Genomic DNA, 21,473 nt, shown 5'->3' on the forward strand with positions numbered 1-21,473 from the left:
TCTGCCCTTCACCATGCCCTAATTTTGCTGTTAAATATTTGATGACTGCTTTTTACAGCGGCTGGAGAGCTAAATGGAGGAGGCACCGGATGTGTGCACAGGTTGAAAATTGGTCAATGGGATCAAGCAGTTCGGGGTAGGGTTAAACGGGCTGAAGAGCATAATCGGCGACGGGGGAGAAGCAGGAGCTAAACTTTACACATACCAGGGTAGGAGAACTGCTGCATCAGGTAACGGTGTCTTATACTCCATAAATCCGTGCCTGTGGCAGGGCTGCTGTAGCCCGACCCCCGTGGCTTCCTGTCCACTCACCATTTGCTACATCAGGTAACAGCGTCTTATACCCCATAACATCGGTCACTGCTCCTCGTGCCACATCCCTACTGAAAACACGTTCTACGCTGCGACAGCGGGGAGTGGCCTCCAGCTAAGGTCGAGGCCAGACTAAGCCGCCACCACCAAGCGGAGCAACAGCACTTACAGCATCTTGCTTCGCTTGTTCGGTTTGCGCGTGCGCAGCACTCTGCCTGACCCCGGAAGCCGAATGGTTTTCAGGCAGGTCTCGCGGGGCACAGGCAAGGCCGGAAGTGCAGCTCGGAGCCGCCCACAGTTTGGTCTGGGATGCTGCTGGCCCTGATCGGACTCCGTCGGAGCGCCGGTTGGAGGCAGGGTGCCGCCAGTGCCTGCGTGCGGAGCGGGGCCATGCCACGGAGGGTCAGTCAGCAGGGGCGGCCCGGCCCGGGGCCTCCGCCGGGGACCTTCCTATTCGCTCAGTCTGCTACTCGGAGACCTGGCCGGGCGGCCTGGCTTCCTGTCTCGTAGGGCTGCCAGCTGTCTAATGGCGCCCCGACCCGTCCTTTCTCTTCAGGCCCCGCCTCACTTTCGCTGGGCAGGGCAGGGGGTGGCGTGGGGGAGGGGCTGCAGACGGGGAGAATGGGGACGTGAAGCTTGAGGTACAGGGGGTCTCGGGGCTGGGCTGCATGAGGGGGTGCAGCGTGAGGGTTCCAGAAGGGAGGTTGGGGGAGGGGTGGCATTAGGGATGTTAATGGTGAAACGGTTACCTAGTAAGCATCACCCTTAACCGATGATGCTTGCCAGCTAACGGTTGTTAACCGGTGCCCAGGAGCAGCCAGGCTGGAACAGCCCCTGCTTGTGGCAGGGCTTCTGTATCCCGACCCATCCACTCACAAATTAATTGGTTAAATGCAGTGTTGTTGCTCTGTTTAAACATTTAACTAATTAAATAGGATTTTACATCCCTAGTTAGCATGTGTGCTTTGGGAAGGAGTTATGGTGCAGGAGAAGGTTACATGCTGGTGCAAAGGTTGTGGCAGGGGGATTTGGACACAGATTCCAACTGGGTGGCAGTTAACCTCAGTAGCTCTAACTCAGTGGTTCAGTGGGGCTAAGGTAGGCTCCTGGTTCCATGCAGCTCCAGGAAGTGGGTGGCATATCTGGCTTCTAGGTGGAAGGTCAAAGGGGTCTGTGCACTTCAGGACCTCCACAGCTCTCATTGGCCTAAGGCACCTGGGATATGCCAGTGACTCCTGGGAGCTGTTTGGAGCTAGGACAAATAGGAGCCTGCCTTAGACCTGCTGTACTGCCAACTAAACTTTTAAGGGTTCTATCTAGAGCTGCCAGGATCCCTTTCTGACCCAGTGTTCCAATAAAAAAACGGACACCTGGCAACTCCAGCCAGGTGACATGGCTAGCTGTTTCCCTACTGGTAGTGGGGTTGATTACACAGCATCTGGAAGGAAGCCTCTTGGAAAACAAAAGCATATTAACAATTAAAAGCGTAATTGTTGTTTGGGAGCCAAGGGAAGACTCTGAAGCAGGAGTAGTGGCTGAAACTAATTTTAATCTCTGCATTGGTTGGCTGGATTTCCAATGTACAGTCTTGCTTTAACAGCTGCTGGTGTGTTTGTTTGTTTGATCAGGGAAAAGAAAAGTGTAAAGACTCAGTAAAACCGACTGTTCCTTCAGGTCCAGTTGTAACCGACAAAAGTGGTTCCATCACTATTGCTATTCATGCCAAACCTGGATCCAAACAAAATGCTATAACAGGTATACCCCCCCATGAAAATTGTAATTATGAGGGAAATAGTTCACTTAATTAAACAAATAAAGTTATTTAGGAAGGCAAGATTTTCCTCTTCTCCCTACACCCATTTCTTTGTACAAATTATTGTTCCTCTAAAGGTCTAAGTGATTGTGTAATGTGGCTTCATGACCAGTAAATTAATTGATGTTTCTTGCACTCCATTTGACTAGGTGTAGTGGATTGCATTGACAAAACTGGAAAGATGTGTTGGAGTAAATTAATCTTTTTAAAAGCACAAAGAGTAATTCCTGGTAATCACTTGATTTTAATTATATTCCAATATAACTCCTTAAACTGCATTATTGGAATATTTCACCTATCTTCAGAGGAGGGCAAAGGAAGAAAAAGACTAGTTATATTGGTAGGAATTAGAGGTTTTTTTGTTTTTGTTTTTTTTAAAGCTGATGTGTGTAAGCAAGTGTGTTAAATGAATAATGAAAATAAATTATATATAAAAATGTATAAAATAGACTAGTGCCATCTTATGAGCACTACAGGCATTTCTGGAACAACAAAGGAACATTTCTCTTGTTCTTTTTCTCTTCCGTTCAGCAGGGGGAGCCTACTTACCATTTATGACAAAACAAAACCAAAAAAAACCCAAAACTCAATCAAGCCTGATCTCTTTGTAGTGAACCATGCTTTGTTAAAAAACTACAAGCATTGTGATCTTTGTTGTTGTTGGTATACACACACATTCTCCTTTCTTTCCTTCTCTTCTCTCCCCCCCCCCCATTCTTTCCCTCCCTTCCCACTGTACATACAGGAAGAATCTGATAAAAATAAAGTAAAATTCAGCATGCCAGATGATGATCTTAATTGGAAAGTTCCCCAAAGTAGTCAAAACTTGAACTTCTGCAATGAAAAAAGCAAGGAATTAGAAACAACAGAAAATATGCTTCACATTTTCTTTAAAATAAACAATACAAGACAAATTACTTTCCTTTGCAGATCACCTTTGATGCCTGATGCATGCTTAGTTATGTTGACTAAATGCTCAAAATATGTTTTTAAAATCTTTAAATGCTTCAATCCAAGGAGCAACTAATAGAAGTCTGACTGGCCATCATCTTCATGCTTATAGGCAAACAAGAAGCATACTTACATAAAGAGTGCACACACTACACTCATTAGATAGGTCCATTATCTTTGGTAAAACATATGCTGATTATCCTACTTAGATGGACATTAGTAGGTATTGTCACAAAAAAGATGATAAAAATCAAAGCTTAATGCAATTATAAAAGCTACTGGAATATTAATATTTCAAAATCAAATTGTAGATTGAACTCAAGTTGGGAAGTAGGAATAGCAGTAGAAGTGGCTGTGAAGGGTCCAGTACCCCGCATTCACACTTGGAAGAAAATTATGCAGCGTCTGCAGCCTGGCTATGCCTCATTGTATCCTACAGACTCCTAGAATGGATTACAGATAACTGCAACAAGAAATTTGTCAATTCTTAGGACCATCAGATCACTCGCTCTTCCCTGTTTATAAGGACTGCTTATTAATACATTCTTCTGAGGAATTAACTAGGCTTGCTTGTAAAGGGAAAGAACAGGCAGTAGAATTAAGTGGTTGTTTCTGATACAATAGAAGTCGTAAGATCTATCATCAGCTGGAGTGTTCTAGGAGTTGTCTACTTGGTTTCAAATAAGCCTTTGTTTATAAATTACAAAAGTCTGTTAATGCTTTGAAGATAAAAATCCTAAAATATTTGTTATAGATGTGACAGCTGAGGCAGTAGGTGTAGCTATTGCTGCACCTCCATCAGAAGGGGAGGCAAATGCAGAGCTGTGTCGCTACCTTTCTAAGGTTCTAGAAGTGAAGAAGAGCGAAGTTGTTTTAGACAAGGTACAAAGCTTTTTTCTTTTCTGCTACAGTTAGATTTCTGAAACTTATGCATTGTAAGCTCCTTATTCCGGGTGTCCCTAATGGGAACACCCATGGTATGGACCCTGGTAGGCAGAGGTGGAAGTGGCTCTGCATGCTGCTGCTCTCTCCCCGTCTGGAAGAGCAGGATTGCAGTGAAGCCCCCTGCCAGAGGCTTTTCCCCACGGCTCCAATATCCATGGAGGGCTTATGCCTGGGGGCAATGGGATGTGGAGCACCAAGTACATGCCCTACTTCTGTCCCCCTCCCTAGCCCAGAAAAATCTTTTATTGGGCAAACCCTGTTTCCCAGAGTTGCTGGATTAAAGAGGTATTGTAATAGAGACGTTTCCACCTATAGCAGACCAAGTTTTTAGCTTTCAGAAAGCAAGCATGAGGACATTAAGGTATGTAACTCAGTTATGGAAAATAACCTATTTTAGTCTTTCTCAATCAGTTTTTCAGATCAAGCATGCTGCTACATGGTATTTTCTAAGTCAGTGTGTGGTTCATGTGATCTATGACCTTTAAAGTTTTCTTCAAACTTAGTCTAACTTCCTAGAAAATGAGGACATCTTGCACAGAACACCTTTGCAAATGATTTTTGTTCTCTTTATCTTAGAAAGATTTTTTTAAATATTTGAAGTAAAAGGTATCTACCAAGTCACTCAATTCCACAGTGGTCAGCATGTCAATTCTTTGATAGCTCTGCTTCTGTTGTGAAAATGATAGTAACATCAGAACTTCTATATTGATTTCTCTACATGATTAAACAGAAAATGCATTTGTTTCTACCACTGTAGCTTTTGTTTAAAGTCAGTTTTCTCCAGTATCTCTCTCTCTTTTATAGTTAAGATCAGATTTGGACAATGACGTCCTCTATGCCAGTGGTTCTGCCAACCACCGGTCTGTGGACAAGTGTCAGGCTATGAACTGCTGGCTCCCAGGCTGTGTCACACTGCCAGGTCATGCCCATGCCTTGACGGGCCCGTGCGCAGGGTGGGTGTGAACACGCCTTCCGTGGTCCCTGTGCTGGTCTCTCCCCTGACTTGATGGGAGTGCTAGGCCCTTGGCTACCTTACCCCCTTTGGTCAGGTCAACAGAGGGCAGGAACTGCTGGGGCGGAAACAAGCGAGAGGCCGGCTCGCAGTGCCTTGCCTGCACTGTGGAGCACTAGCTGCCACAGTTCTGCTCCTGTGGCCAAGTCTTTACTCCAGCAGCTCCTCCCCATGGAGATGTGAGACTTTCCCGCCTGCCCCATATATGTCCTTCGGTCCTGGAGGTGGGTGGGAGCATCCTGCCTTCTTATGTTGCAACTGCTCCTGCCTTCCTCAGGGGCATCAGGTAGGCTGGAGCCCCTCTGCCTGGTTCATGTGGGGCATGCAGGCTGAGGGGCCTCACTGTGCGCATCTCCCTCTCTCCAGGGGTGGGGACAGAGGGGAGTTTGGGGTGTCTAACTTGTTTCCCTGTGGGCTGCAGACACAGAACAAATGGCCTCACTCATGACATTTGCATGATTGCGTTTCACACAAAGTTTACATAGGTGTTAATGGCTCAAGATAAGAAAGGAAAGGATTCTTTTAACAAATTTTTTTTTAGTGTTGTAAGAGATCAGAGTTTGCAGATCTCTACAAGGACATATGTGTGTGTACAGATGTGACGTAAAACAACAAAAGGCCTCCTAAAATTACCATAATGGAAATACTATGTTACTGGTCTGCCAAAGTTTGTGAATGGGTTTGCCGGTACATGGTACAGTAAACTTCCGATAATCTGGCACCTTTAGGACCCAGGGGCTGCTGGATTATCAGATATGACGGACTATCAGAAGTGGGGGCTATAAGAGGTCTGGGGTGGAGTGGGGGGGATACAGTGCTATAGGACCAACCCCACAGCACCCCAGCTGCTCTGCCCCTAGCGTCCCCAATTCAGCTGCTGGTCAGTTTCAGCAGCGGCTGAATCGGGGAAGCCGGGCACAGAGCAGCTCCAATTGTCTGGCTGCCCGGAGCACCTCCAACTTCCCGATGGTGCCGGACCATCAGGAGTGCCGGAGCATTGGATGCCAGACCAATGCAGTTTTACTGTATAAAAAAGGTTGGGAACCACTACTCTATGAATTACATATTGATGTAGATGTTTGTGACTGAAAAGATTAAATTCATTATCTTTTGAAAACAACAAATATTGAATCTTAACCCATTGTAGGCAGTAGAACTTCAGTATACAAATAAATTAAGAAAATAGCAAATAGTAGAATTGAGGTTAACTTCTGTTGCAGTCATGCTAGGAAGATTATTGTTCTACCACCCAATAATGAACTGTTCAGTTAGGGTAGCAGCAACAGATAGGACATTGAGAGGAAATAGAAAAGTCTGTGTCCTGTTTTGAGAAGACTGCCAGTTAGTCTTGTATGAAAAGTGGATGGAGAATGAGCTATCAACTAAATGTATTCATTTATAGTGTCATGAAGATAAAGAGAGTGCCTGGAATGGATGCTTTTTTATGTTGTATTTAAACCTAAATACATAAGATTTTTTTTAAATAGCTATTAGAGGCTACATTGTCTAATGGACTGAGCACTACTTGGCTGATAGATAGAAACTCCAAGATTTATATCTTGGCTTTGCTGCAGGCTGGACAAGATACTTAACCTTTATTTCAGTTTATCCCATCCATAAAAGAGGATAACACTTGTTTATCTACCACAGAGCCATGTTGAGGATTAATTAGATTACACTTGAAAAGCACTATATAATTGCTAAGCAGCATCAGGCATAATGAGGAGCAGCACTGTTCAACCTTTTCCAGTCATCTCTGGTAATTCTAGTCTGGCCTGCAGCACTCAGGCTATTTTAAATTTGGACTTGTCAGCCACAGACCTTCAATCATTCTGAACTGTGTCTAAGTTATGAAGTGTGTTGGTCTTGTGACTTCAGCCAGATTTTCAACCTATGTGAACAGGCTAATGCCATATGAATACTGCTACCTAAGTACTGTTTTCTGAGCTGAAGGAAGGACGAAGAAGCGCTGGGGGCCAGAGGAAGCGATTTAAGGACATGTTGAAGGCAAACATGAAGCAGTATGGCATCGGTGTCAACACTTGGGAGAACGGTAAACTGTGAGGGGGGTGGAGCAATTTGAGAGGTCCCACCGCAGCACAGACGAGGAGAGGCAGAGAAGAAGAAAAGAGCAGCAAAAACTGCCCCATGTTTCTCCAATAGCCACCAGCACCTGCTCCTTCTGTGATGAGATGTGTGGCTCCAGAATCGGGCTGGTCAGCCATCAACGGATCCACAAATAGGAGGGTGACAGGAAGACATCCTACTCAATATTAAGTGATCGCCAAGAGAAGAAAAGAGAGAGATTGCTTCCTAGCATTCTCTTACCTCTCAGCTATTGTATAATCATTCTTAGCTGGAAAAGTAGGTCCAAGCTAAAATTGAAAATGCAGAAGTACATTTGTTGCCCTTATTTGTCTTACCTTAAACAGAACTTTTATCCTATAACTCCCCATGGCTAAGCCACAACTTGAGAAACTGCTTTCAGTTTCTCAACAGTGATTATCTTAACATACAGGAAGAAATTGTACTCAGTAGATTTGTGGGCAGTCTCTTTAAGATGGAAAACTGCTAATTTGTACTTTCAATTGAACTTTTATACAAGATTTAGAATCTTTATAAAAAATAAACATCTGTTGGCCAAACTATTAATACTGGGTCCTGCCATGAGGGCAGGGGACTGGACTCGAGGACCTTTCGAGGTCCCTTCCAGTCCTAGTGTTCTATGATTCTATTATTTAAATAATGCCTCATCAAAGTCAAAAGGACAAGCACCTTAGAAATGTAAAAACAAAATTTCATACTAAAGATGTCATGAGATTGTGTTCTTTTCGCATGGTTACTTTTTTAGTTGTTTACAAGATAGTGAAGAGAGCTCTATGTGTACACCTGTAATAAATTTTAACTTGGCATGAGCTATTCAATGCATTTGTACAGAAAGGATGTGAATAATGCACACAACTTAACTGCTCTGATTTAAGGCAGCAGTTACACACAAACAACCTAGCTTGTTTCTATATTTCATACAATGCAGTTCTTTTTTATATATCAAACTGAGAATTTAGATGCAAAGCAACAAGTATATGTGAAGTATATTCTCAAAGTAGGGTTTCTAGCTTTCTAATGGTACAAAACCAAACATTTGTCCTGTGCCTTCCCGGAGGCCCTCCCCCTTTCCTCTATCTTCCCTTTTGCTTCCTCACTTTCACCAGATTGGGACATGGAAGGGGGTAAGGCTCTGGCTGGAGGTGTGGGCTCTAGCATTGGGCCAGCGATGAAGGGTTTGGAGGCTCTCAGGGTTGGGGCAACGGGTTGAGATGCAGGGAGGTGAGGCATGAGAGCTTTGCCTAGGGCTGTGGTTTCCAGCCAGTGGGAGCTATGGAGCTGATGCTCGGGGTGGAGGCAGTGTGTGGAGTCTCTCTGGCCCCCATGTATGCCTAGGAGCTGCAGGGACCTGCTGGATGTTTAGTTGGAACTACACAAAGCCAGAGCAGCAGAGAGGGAGCTGGCCTTTAGGCAGCCCCACGGGGCCACCAACCAGACTTTTAATAGCCCAGTCAGCAATGCTGACCAGTCTCATCAGGTTCCATTTTTGACCAGGCATTCCAGTTGAATGCCATACATCTGGCCACCCTAGCCTCAGGGTAAAAATAAACTCAGGTATTTCAGTATATGCATCTGTAGGTGACATCTGCATAGTCCCACATGCAGGATGCATTGCTGAGCTTTTGGAGATCATCCTATTTCTCACTCTAAAAAGCCTGCCTGCTTGCTTCAAAATATGTAACAGATGCAGCAACTCTGCTCCTTCCCATCTTCGGAATAACTAACAATGACATTGGGTCCCTGTGCCTATTCAGCCCCCTTTACCCAGAAAGAAAATCTTCTCTCCCTGGATAAGCACATAAGTGGGTTTTTAAAGCCTGTCTTGAAGTTTGTTCTGCTAAGGCCAAGCTGGCATCCAAGGCCTGCTTCTGTAACATTAGAAAAATTTTAGACATTGCAGAGCTACTGCCTGCATGTCATTCACACATTTACTTAGAACACTTAGTCATCTAGATTCAATGTTTATTTCAGAAGAGAAGAGTAGTTCTGCCATTCTTGTTGAATTGCACACCCCAGTCTGCTGCTTGTTAGACTTGCATAAGTCAGGCAGCAGCACCTTGAAGAAGAAAAATGTTACTTAGCAATAAAATCTAGTACTTTGAGAGTGCTTTTTGTGGCGTTTTTTACTAACTGTCCATCATCCTCTGAGAGCTCTGGTGATGGAAGTTGTGGCTGCTGCAACTACATGGCCCTCCTATAACCCTCAACTTAGAAAGTGTGGTGTCACAAGAGGGTGCACACACTTTCCATAAAGTCTCTGAAGCCCTGTTGCACTAGAGAATGTTTCACAAATGTGACTATACCGAGGAAATAACTGACTAGAGTTACTGGTAAATAACCTTTTTTCACTATTGTTGGTTGGGTATAAGATTAGTACTGTTTACAAAGTACCCACTATTGTGACTGACTGGATAGTTTTAAACTGTGTACTTGGAAGCAAAGAAATAGTTCTCTGAATTCATTTTTGTGTTGAAACAGGGTGGTAAATCTCGGGAAAAAGTGGTGAAGATTTTGGTGTCGATGACTCCAGATGAGGTTTTAGAAAAACTGAAAAAAGAAGCTACCAGTTGAGACAAAACAAAAGCAGGCACTGGAAAAATGCTTTTCATGTAAAGAGGAGGAAGCACATCCTTAAATGAGGGCATACATTAAGAGAAACAAAGATTATTTTGTGTAAATGTATTGATACATTTAACTACATTGTAAATTATGAATCTCTTCCCTATTATTCCCTATTCTGAATTTTGGTTTAAATAATCCCACAAGAGTGAGGCCCAGACTAGAAGCTGAAGCAGGATTTATCACTGGATAGGAAAGCCATTTTACCCTGACTGATAGCTGAATCTACATCATGAATTCAGCATGACTTCATGGGCTCTTTGTCCAGAGTTATCTTCAAAATAGCATCTGACGCATAAATCCAGCCCTGATGAGTATTTGGGCAGTGTTTTTGAATGCAGGCATAATTATTTTTGGTTCACAAAGTAAAAGGCTTGGAGTGACAGGCTTATGATAAAGCACTGGAACAATGTCAAGAGAAATATGGTGCAGAATGAAAAATCAGTTTAGATGAGAGAGTCTAAAAGGGCAATCAGTGCAATGTATAGTGGCATGCCTAGGGTGCAGTTCTACTTGTATCTACACCACTGTAAATCCAGAATAATGCCTTTGATGCCAGTGGCATTGCCCTGGATTTACATAGGAGCAGAACTTTTTCCCCTTAAATAATCAGAATAATTTGAGCCTGCAATATGAGAAACTGATACAGTATTTAAGCTTGCTTTGAGTCACTAGGAATCTATAATCAAAGAATGCCTAATAAAGGTAGAACTTCTAATAGAATGGTCAAAAGTGGTATCTTTACCTTATGTGTGAAATTTAGCTATTTGTTTTGTTTTAATAAAAAAACACTGAGCATTAAACTTTATCAACTTTTTTTGTATTTTCAATAAGAGTGGATTTTTTTGGCTGTGACTTCATTAGTAAAACATAATTGTGTTTTTTAGACAGTCTTACCAAGAACAAAATAAAATTGATGATCTTGTGTTGATCTAAATAAATTAGATGTGTTCAAGAATCAGTTTCTAGCCCATAGAAATTAAGTCTTAACCTGGGATGATGGTACAGAGAGCAAAGATTGTACATGAGATGAAATGGGAAAAGTAGATGTAATGTCTTAATAACTCTTGACAAAGTACTGGACTGCAAGCTTGTGTTCCCCACTAATATATATGGTGTCACTGTATGGAGCTGCTTTAGCAATCCTTCTAGGTTGCAGCTGTAATGGGTTAGATTGTATTATTTTCTACTTTGTTTCTCTCCAACAGCTGTAACGTGTAAATGTGATTTTGTAATTTTAATGCCTAAAAGTCAATAAACAGGTCTAAAACCCTACTAATGTTCTGTGTTTTTCACTGGAAAAAATCCACATTTTAAATACAGTTCTATTATTTTAATAAGGTTTGCCTGCTGTGCATAATGCAACAAGCTACACATCTCAAGTTTCAATTTTCTATGATAAAAAACTGCTTTTCACCTTAACAGTCTCTCCCACCCCCTTCCATTTTTAGCAATGTAAAAGGATATTGCTAATGGTTCTGTCAGGATGTTTCTATGTATGTGCTACTAAGGTTAGTTGCTACAGGAATAAAGGCTGTAAATATGATATACTGCTGAGTTCATGTTTTGCTTCCTCAGGCTGCTGGCCATATATTTACTGTTCGACATACATCTCCTCATTTCCCACATTGCAGTCCTGTCACACTGTGTCATTTCAGCTGAGATCATTTGCTTTTTTCCTAGCCCAGTTGGCATTCTACTCCTTAGCTTTACATTGATGCTTCTTGTTGCTCCAACTACTTTGTCCATCACAGGCTTCTTCAAGGGGAAATTTAAAACAGATACATGTTTGCTTTCATCTGTAGTCCTCAGTGATACATACTTATGTTCTGGGTGCTGCTAAGTACTTGCTAGAGTGAAGTGGAAATGCCCTACCTAGAAAGAAATTAGGGAGTTCCCTCTGCATAACTCTCAGCTACTTATCTTGCTAAATGTATTATGTCTGAGTTTTCCATCAGAGAAAGAACTCTATCACAAAAAACTTTGCAGTAGTGATTTACATCTTGGTTATATGATTTTCTCCAGTTGCAGGTAGCTACATACATGCTGTTTTAAAAGAGGGACCAAATTCTCCCCAGGCAGCAGATCTACACCATTATTTCAAAATTCCACATTTAACATGTTACATTTTTTTTTTACCACTTTATGTCCCCAAAGGTATGTTTAGTCTTGGAAGGAGATCAAATCCATTAATATATACACGATTGATCTTTTAACAGATATCTCACTGCAGCTTTAGCCAACATAAGCCTCCATACTTTTTTTCTGAAAGATACATTTATTCTGTCCTAAGAGCGTCAGCAGCTTCTACTGTGGAGAATTAATGTGTCCTGAACTCCTCAAGCTGGCATTCTGCATTGTTTCTTCCCAATCATTCAGTCTCTGCCTTCTATGCCTTGAATACAGCAAAGGTGCCTTAGTTACCGCACTCCAGTTTATGTAATATGGGCCTGACACTTACTGACATGTTGATCACTGATGTTAGTCAGACTTGCCCTATCCAGCAGGGAAGATTATTAGTTCTTGGGAAATGAGCATTCTGCCCCGATCTTTGATCCATTTCCTCCTTTCCTTCTGAATCTCCTTGTTTGCGTGTACTTAACACCTACCAGGCTCTCAGCCCCACACAACTGCAGAATATTTGACAGCCTTGGTACAGGTCCTAGTGTCTCAGAGCCATGACAAATGACACCTCATCTCAGCAGAGGCATGGAAATTAAATTCACTTTTCCCTAACACTGCTGTCTTCTGCCGAAGATTGAGATGCCCATGATGAGGGTGTGGGAGAGCTTGCACTGTGGCTACCTACCCCGTACTTGTTCTGTAAATAGAAAATGTCTTTGGCATGAGTAAATGAAATTACATATTTTAGAAATCAGTATTATACATACTGTACATTGAAGTGTGGGTGCACCTTTTCTCATAGATGAAAGCCTCTTGCAGTATCAAAAGACACGGCTGCATCTCTATCACTATTCCCCTTGCAGTATCAAACTTTGTGTGTGAAAAAAGAGATGATACCCACTTTACCAAAATTAAACACCTTCCATTACCCTTGGGGGGCGGAGGAGTGGCAATCCTTCCCTAACCGTCCCTAAGCAGGGTAAATTCTTCAAAAGGGTAACACTTTACATTTCTATAAAATTGTTCATTCAAGGACTTTACAGACTTTATAAATACTGTCCCAACATGTCTTTGAAGCAGCTTGTAAAATTTGCACAGCTGCTACTATCCAGGATTAACCGTGTCTGTCCCCATTTCAGATGAGCATTTAAGCCATAAGACTGAATACCTGCTTAAAGTTAGGCATGCACTTGAGTAAATACCTGTCAACTAGTAGGAGAGAAAAAATGAGTATCAGATATGTCAGACAATCATGTGCCAAATAGTATTTTAGCAGTTACAGAGCTGGCCAGCTACTGCAGAACTGCATTTTCAAATAAGTTATTTAAACATGGATGTAACGCAAAGATTATATTCCCTGAGCGAGTGCCATGCCAGCAGTCCTGCTACATACAGCTGTCTTGTTTTTTTGCTAAGACTCTGTCTTCCAGGCCATGTACTCTCCGTTTTCTGATTTCATAAGATTTACTTTCTGAAATTTGACTTTGAAGGGGTTTGTGTGATTATATTACCCTGTTCTAACCTGCTAATTAAGGATATTTAATGATACACTAGCTAGCTGGCCTGTTTGCTCCTTTCCTTTGAAGTCCAGTCTATTTATCATCTGCAACTCATTTCTACCCTTCCCATAATCCCATGTGTCTCTAAATCCACATTCCCTCCACCTTCATCAATCTAAATAGTCTTGTATAATTGACAGCTTTGTCAATAACTGGCAGTGGCAATTTACCAGAAAGCACAGTTTAATATCTTCCTTCTTCTAGCCTCCAGGAAGATAGACACACCTGATATTTCTCCTCATTACTTCAGACTCCTCTTGCCCTCATTATTTCCCCTCTCCTGCTGTTTTGGTGTGCATGTAAAACCTGAACCAGCTGAGACCTGATTGTTATCCCAACCTACTGTATTTCTCCTCTTCATGTTTTTAACTTTTATTTCAGGCAGATGATCCATTGCCATATTAGCCAGTATGAAGATGCACCACTCAGTTTCCCTCTGGGAGCACAGTGCCTTCCTTGTTTGTAAAGCATATGTTGCTTATTATTACTCTCTGCTATAAAAGGCAGAAGCCTTTTATCAGAGTCCTTCACCGGGCCATTGTAAGCAACATTTAAGAAATGAAACACTTGCTGTATGTGGGAGTCTGATACTGCTGTTGTGAATTCCTTTCCTCTCCCTCCTTTGGTTTTTAGTCGTTTGAGGAGTCTTATATAGCTCTTTAATCTTCAAATACTGTATTTAAGTGGTGTTGATTTATATGTCTGTGTAAAAGCTGGGAGACCTTGAGTGAAATATTTTGAGAGGGAGATTCTTAAAGAAGCCCAACCATGGGCTATTTCTAAAAATGCCAGGCAGATGTAATTTGGGGCTACCTTTTTGGAACATTGCTTAAATGGTATATTAGCTTTTCATAGAATCCTAGACCCAAATAAGAGCCAGAAAGAGTAACAGAAATGTTTAGACTTTCCTCTGAGTAGTCAATCTCTACAGATGCAGTGAAGATAAATCACGGTAACAATAGATGAAGGTTTGTGGGGTGAGAGGGAGGTTTAAAAAAAATGGCCAAACCTTGTTTTGTGCTGCTGGGTAAGACAGCTGGAAAGTTAGTCTAAATAAAGGAACAATAAGGGACCCTAGTATAAACCTGACAGTTGTGTCTACCGCTCCCCCATTACTTACCATAGAGAGAGGGCCTGGAACACGGCACTCTGGCCCTGTGGGTGTGGTGAACCCTGAGCATTATTATAAGTCAGTAGGAAGTAGGGCACTAACAGAGGTTGTGCATTTCCTAGAGAAACAATGTCAATCAATGAGGTCCCAACCGTGCCTACTTTAAGGAAGCACATACCTGTTTATCACCTCTTCAGTTTTGCTCCTGTTCCTGTTGCTACAGGTAAAAGCACCCTCTGCCTTCTTATTGTATTGTAAGTGGCTGTAGCTCTTTCCATTGATTCTTTCCTGTTTCTTCAATATTACAGGTGATGCTCAGGCCCTCTAGATGTTTATATATTTTAAAGGTTATTTTTGCTATCCAGTGTTCTAGGCCCAACAGCATTTTGAAATGTTTTGCCTACGGGAAGATGAAGTCTCCATGCAACGTATTCATTACAAACACAGGGCAGCCTTATTCCTTCTGGCACCGTCTGGTCATGTAAAGGATCTGCAGCCCCCTTCGCATTTGTCCTTTTAATAAAATACCTCCTTCTGTCTTCAGTAATTCTCAGAGCCATAATCCTGAGCTCATGGGAGGTCAGTTTCCTGCAGTGAGAAAAATTGCTCTTAGCTACTATGATTAACTTCTCAGCAGAGATTTTCTTCAGTATTTTAGTTGGTTCTTGGTAGTCTTTTTACAGAGAAAATGCAAGTCTGCTCTTAATAAACTTGATGGATTTTCATTTCTTTTGAAGGCCATAAGTGAGCCCATCACAGATGGAAAAAGCATCAGCGCTAATATTCATATGGGACCAGTTAGGCAAATTGTACTTAGGTAGTTGTTGCTTAATAAGGATGTCTCATTCTGCTCAGTCACCTCATTGCCAAGTTTAGGTCAAGCTAGTGAAAGTAAAGCAGACCTAAGGAACCCCAGAGTTTTAAGAAGGACATTTTAAAGAGATAATTAGCAGATTATAATGATAGCTTTGGCCTGCCTGCTTCTCCAAGGTCATGATGTTTGTGACTCCTACAAATCAGAGTCACTGTCTATACATGGTGGTGCCATGCAATATTACTGGCAACCAGAGTCTCCGTTGTGAAATTAGAGCAGGGCTTCTCAAACTTCGTTGCACCATGGTGTCCTTCTGACAACAAAAGTTCTTCTTTGAGTAATGTCCCCGTGGGTGCTCCACTGTAGGTGCTGGGCTTGCCCCAGCGCGGCAGATCGGAGACTTTTCATAGCAGTAGTTGGCCAGACTGCGCATGTGTGGAGACGTCTCACAGCGTTTGCGCTCTTTTGCATCATGCGGTCCGGTTCTAGCCAGTTCCTCTCAACCACCTCAGGCTGCAGACTTAGTGAACTGCTCTTCTCAAGTCAACATTTTTGTGAGAGAATTCCAACTCTTTAGTCTGTTAATATCATTGTTTCTCTTGTTCTTTGTTCCCGACGGTTCTGAGTTATTTAAAATATATATGTGTATATATGTTAATTAGTCATTGTTAAGTCTTAAGTTCTCTTCCTTAGTGTACATAGTTGATCCCTACCAATAGATAACCTCATATTTAAAAAAAAAAAAAGGAAACCAACTTTTAAAAAATGCCTGGCTACCCCGGGTTTAAAAAGTGCGAGGCCTGCCGCGAGGCCATGCCCGCCTCAGACGGACACTTGGCATGTATATGTATGATCCTCTTTGACAAGACTCTTAAGCCAGAGGGATCAGCCTCCCCCTGCCCCCTACCCGGTCACATCAACAGGGTCAGAAGCATAGAACCTCATCCCAGACTGCTGCTTCGTCAAAAAAAATAAACCGTCTCCGGCGAGATCTCTGCCTGCTATTTCTCAGAGCAGATTGAGTATTGGCAGCAAGCAGGGGTGGCCCATGAGCCTAGGCAAACTAGGCAGTTGCCTAAAGCGCCGCTGGCCCGGGCACTCGATGATGACGTCACGGGGCGCTGGGGCACCCCATGATGATGTCACAGCCATTACTGGTTGTGCGGGGAGGCACCAATTGTGCCACCCGCCTGGGGCGCCAACTGCCGAAGCCAGCCTCGGGCCGCTCCTGGCAGCAAGCCTGGCATGTCTGGCATGGCCATTCCCCATACCAATTCAGTCGTGGCCTCCAAGTCAAAAAAGACGGACACAGAGGTGCCATCCGCATGCCTTTCACCGGCACTGACAAAGACTATGGCACCACTGGTTCCTGCACCAAAACTGCCGGCACCGTCATCAATATCGGTACCGCATAAACAGCCGGCACTGATACACACTGAATCGCCCTCACCGGCACTGACCTCGGCACCGGAACAGGCGACACTGAGGAAGGCACTTCCAAAAACGCATCGGCACTTGAGTCTTGCACAATGCTCCCCATCCCCGGTGTTCTCGCCAGCGCTGGCACTGTCACCTTTGCCACCGTCACTGATGTCACCAAGGATATCACCCCAGCTGACCAGACGGCACTGATCTCAAAGATTACCATCTCCCTTTTTCACTCCACTCAGGGAGCAGCCTCGCTATTCTCACCGACGTTTCTCTGTTTCTCCATCACCACCTCCAAGGAGGTCTTACACCCCCTCTCCTCCTCGCCATTATCACCGAGATCTGCTTATTGGGGGGAATAACAGACAATCTCACATGTTCAGATGTTCCCCCTCACATAGTTCATATTATCACCATGATGACCGTTATGACTGCCATGATCACCGCAGGTGCTATTCACCATACCACCACTCCTATCACTACACATCTCAGTGTGAATGCACATCTAGACATTCAATTGCTCCATCTCCACCCACTTTGGACCAGAACCCTGCATCCCCATAGCCTCCCCAATCCGAACCAGAGGAACCCTCTGTAGTGGAAGTACAGCCACCAGATGTATCTCCCACAGATCAATCATCCTCATCACCCGATGAAACTGTCATAGCAGGAAATATTCCTCCTTCTGATGACCTTAAACAGTTTCAGGAGTTATTTAATTGGGTGGCAGTGAACCAGGAGGTACAGCTCATGGAGATAAAGGAGAAACAACATCTCCTCCTTAAAAATATTCAGATATCACAGAGCTCTAAATTAGCCATCCCATTGGATGAGGCTATTCTCGAGGTCGCTGATGAGCTATGACAAACTTCAGCATCTGCTCTACCCACCAACAAAAGAGTGGATAAAAAGTACTTTGTGCCACCCAAAGGCTCTGAGTTCTTATTTATACACCCTCAGCCAAATTCTTTGGTAGTGGACATGGCGCAACAGAGAGCAAAAACGCCACAGTACAGAAACCACACAGCAGACAGGAATACTAAAAGTTTGGAGTTATTTGGTAGAAAAGTTTATACATCCTCCACATTCCTCCTCAGGATAGCTATTTACTTGGTGCATTTATCGAATCACAACTTCGATAACTATACAAAACTGACAACACTAATGGAGTCCCTGCCTGAGTCCAAGAGGCCCATCTTAAAAGCAGTTATACAAGAAGGCTACGCCTCCATGAGAGCTGGTTTGCAATAGCTGTGGATGTAGCAGAGACAGCAACACGAACTACAGCCACCACTGTAGTAATGAGACGGGTGTCCTATCTCCAGTCAGCGGGAGTTCCTAGGGACCTGCAAAAAAGATAAAGGATTTACCTTTTGATAAAGACAAGTTGTTTGCAGAGAAGAGAGATACAGTAGTTCACTCCAGCAAGGACTCAAGAACAACCTTACGCACCCTGGGAATGTACACCCCACCTTGCAGGAGAAGACATTACACCCCCTTTCAGAGATGTTACAACAGCAGGCAGCAGTGGCAGCAACAGCAGCGTCCTTTTGATCCGTCATGCTTGCGTCAGAGACTGCAGAGACGCTGCAACCAGAACAACCGCTCGCAGAACCAGCCCAATAACAAGCAGCAGATTTGACTCCTTGGTCGAGAGCACGCAAACAGTCACACATGCTCATCGAACCGATTCCCCCACCCACTTGTTCCATCACCGCCTCCGTCCATTCTACCATCAATGGGCTGCCATCACCACCGACAAGTGGATTTTGAAGATAATACAATTTGGCTATATGATACCCTTCCTCTCCATCCCTCAAGGCAAGGGGAGACAATGCCTTCCCAGGATCTTAGTGCTCAACCCCTTCCTATCCCTGTTCATAAAATTCTAGGGCTGGAAGAGACCTCAGGAAGTCATTGTGTCCAGCCCCCTGTCCAAAGCAGGACCAATTCCAACTAAATCATCCCAGCCAGGACTTTGTAAAGCTGAGACTTAAAAACCTCTAGGGATGGACATTCCACCACCTCCTTCGGTAACCCATTCTGGTATTTAACCATCCTCCTAGTGCAGTGGTCCCCAACGTTTTGGGGCTGCCGGGCGCCTGGGGGCGGGGCCGCTCACACGCTGCGCGTATGGGGGCGGAGCCGCTCACAGGCCACGTGGCTGGGGGCGTGGCCAAGCATGAGCCGCACGCCCAAGGTCGGCACTGTCATGTGCCGCGATCCCAGGCAGAGGCTGCCCAGGTTCCGCGTGGCACCCCCGGGGGCGGGGCCAAGGCCGGCACCAGGGCCGGCAAGGGCACGTGTGAGGGCCGGGGCTGGCGCAGCGCCCCCGGGGGCGGGGCCAAGGCCAATGCCAGGGCCGGCAAGGGCACGCGTGGGGGCTGGGCCCGGGGGTCAGGGTCGGCACCGGCACGCGCGGCGCACCCAGGGCCGGGGCCGGCCATGTGCCCGGGGCTGGCACCTGCCGCACGCTCAGGGGCGGGGCCAGCCCAGATTGCTCCGCGGGCGCATGTAAAGGGCCCGGCGGGTGCCATGGCACCCGCGGGCACCAGGTTGGGGACCACGGTCCTAGTGAAATAGTTTTTTCTAATATCCAACCTAGACCTCTCCCACTGTAACTTGAGACTGTGTTCTGCCATCCGTCACCACTGAGAACAGCCTTTCTCCATTCTCTCTGGAACCTCCCTTCAGGAAGTTGAAGGCTGCTATCAAATCCCCCCTCACTCTTCTCTTCTGCAGACTAAAGTCCAAATCCCTCAGCCTCTCCTCATAGGTCATGTGCTCCAGCCCCCTAATCATTTTGGTTGCCTTCCCCTTGAACCTTCTCCAATGTGTCTACATCCTATAGTGAGGGGCCCAGAACTGGATGCAGTACTCCTGATGTGGCCTCACCAATGCTGAATAAAGGGGAATAATAACTTATCTAGATCTGCTGGAAATGCTCCTCCTAATGCACCCTAATATGCCAGTAGCCTTCTTGGCTACGAGGGCACACTGTTGACTCATAGCCAGCTTCTCATACACTGTAATCCCCAGGTCCTTTTCTGCTGAACTGCTACTTAGCTATTCGGTCCACAACCTTTACTTGGGATTCTTCTGTCCCGAGTGTCGGACTCTGCACTTGTCCTTGTTGAACCTTATCAGATTTCTTTTGGCCCAATCCTCTAATCTGTCTAGGTCACTCTGGCCCCTATCTCTAGCCTCCAATGTACCTACCTCTCCCCGTAGCTTAGTGTCATGCGCAAAGTTGCTGAGGGTGTAATTCATCCCCTCATCTAGGTCATTAATAAAGATGTTGAACAAAACTGGTTCTAGAACTGATCCTTGGGGCACGCTGCTAGAAATCGACCGCCAACCTGACATCGAGCCATTGATCACTACTTGTTGGGCCCGACAGTTTAGCCAGCTTTCTATCCATCTTACAGTCCATTTATCCAATCCATACTCCCTTAACTTGCTGGCAAGAATACTGTGGGAGACCATACTGAAAGCTTTGCTAAAGTCAAGTTATATCACATCCACCAACTTCCCCATGTCCACAGAGCCAGTTTACCTCATCATAGAAGCTAATCAGATTGGTCAGGCATGGCTTGCCCTTGGTGAATCCATATTGACTATTCCTGATCACTGTCCCCTCTTCCAAGTGCTTCAAAATGGATTCCTGGAGGATCCCCATCATGATTTTTCCGGAGACTAAGGTGAGGCTGACCAGTCTATAGTTCTCTAGATTGTCCTTCTTCCCTTTTTTAAAGATGGGCACAACATTTGCCTTTTTCCAGTCATCCGGGATCTCTCCCGATCTCCATGAGTTTTCAAAGATAATGGCCAAAGGCTCTGCAATGACATCTGCCAACTCCCTCAGTACTGTCAGATGCATTAAATCCAGGCCCATAGCTTTATGTAGGTCTAGCTTTTCTAAATAGTTTTTAAACTGTTCTTTCTTCAGCAAGGCCTGCCCACCTCCTCCTCCACTGTTTTTCCTAGTGCATTAGTCTGGGAGCAGACCCTGTCTGTGAAGACAGAGGCAAAAAAAGCATTGAGTACTTCAGCTTTTCCCACATCATCTGTCACTAGGTTATCTCCTTCACTTAGTAAGGGCAAGGGCCCCACACTCTCCGTGGTCACCCTTTTATTGCTAACATGCCAGTAGAAACCTTTCTTATTACCCTTCACATCCCTTGCTAGCTGCATTTCTTATTGTGGTTTCACCTTCCTGATTACTCCCCTGCATTCTCGAGCAATATATTTATACTCCTCCCTAGTCATCAATCCAAGTTTCCACTTCTTGTAAGCTTCATTTTTGTATTTAAGCTCACCAAGGCTTTCACTGCTAAGCCAGCTGATCACCTACCACCTTTGTTTTTCTTACTGCGCATCGGGATGGTTTCTTCCTGTGACTATTTTAATAAGGCTTCTTTAAAATACTGCCAGTTCTCCTTTCCCCTTCATGTTAGCATCAGTTCTCTGAGGGAGTCAAAGTCTTCTGTTCTGACTGTTCCTGAAGGCTCCCATAGCAGGCTGCTGCAGACTAGGGTTGTAAGAGTTTAACTGGTTAACCATAAGCATCATCTGGCTCCTGGCATGCCCTGGCTGCTAGCCCCGCTCCTGGGATGCTAGCTGCACTGCAGGCTCACTTGCAGCTCATGTGATCATGTAACCACTAGGAATTTTAATGG

At 44.5% G+C, this 21,473-nt stretch overlaps 1 protein-coding gene across 1 annotated transcript; it reads left to right on the forward strand.

Moving 5' to 3' along the window:
• The first annotated feature begins 586 nt into the window (after nucleotides 1-586).
• C14H15orf40 (chromosome 14 C15orf40 homolog) lies at nucleotides 587-11,033 on the forward strand. The gene is made up of 4 exons (XM_075897141.1): nucleotides 587-714; nucleotides 1,941-2,067; nucleotides 3,831-3,958; nucleotides 9,618-11,033. The coding sequence occupies exons 1-4, from the start codon at nucleotides 622-624 to the stop codon at nucleotides 9,708-9,710; spliced, it is 441 nt and encodes a 146-aa protein (XP_075753256.1). The 5' UTR covers nucleotides 587-621; the 3' UTR covers nucleotides 9,711-11,033.
• Nucleotides 11,034-21,473: the final 10,440 nt, after the last annotated feature.

This window comes from Pelodiscus sinensis, chromosome 14, assembly GCF_049634645.1.
Source record: "Pelodiscus sinensis isolate JC-2024 chromosome 14, ASM4963464v1, whole genome shotgun sequence".
Taxonomy (NCBI): Eukaryota; Metazoa; Chordata; order Testudines; family Trionychidae; genus Pelodiscus; species Pelodiscus sinensis.

Bases quoted from the DNA above. Each gene is read 5' to 3' on its own strand.
- C14H15orf40 (XM_075897141.1), top strand. From the start codon at position 622: ATGCTGCTGGCCCTGATCGGACTCCGTCGGAGCGCCGGTTGGAGGCAG. The intron at 715-1,940 runs GTCAGTCAGCAG...TTGTTTGATCAG, and splicing joins GCGGGGCCATGCCACGGAGG to GGAAAAGAAAAGTGTAAAGA. The intron at 2,068-3,830 runs GTATACCCCCCC...TATTTGTTATAG, and splicing joins CAAACAAAATGCTATAACAG to ATGTGACAGCTGAGGCAGTA.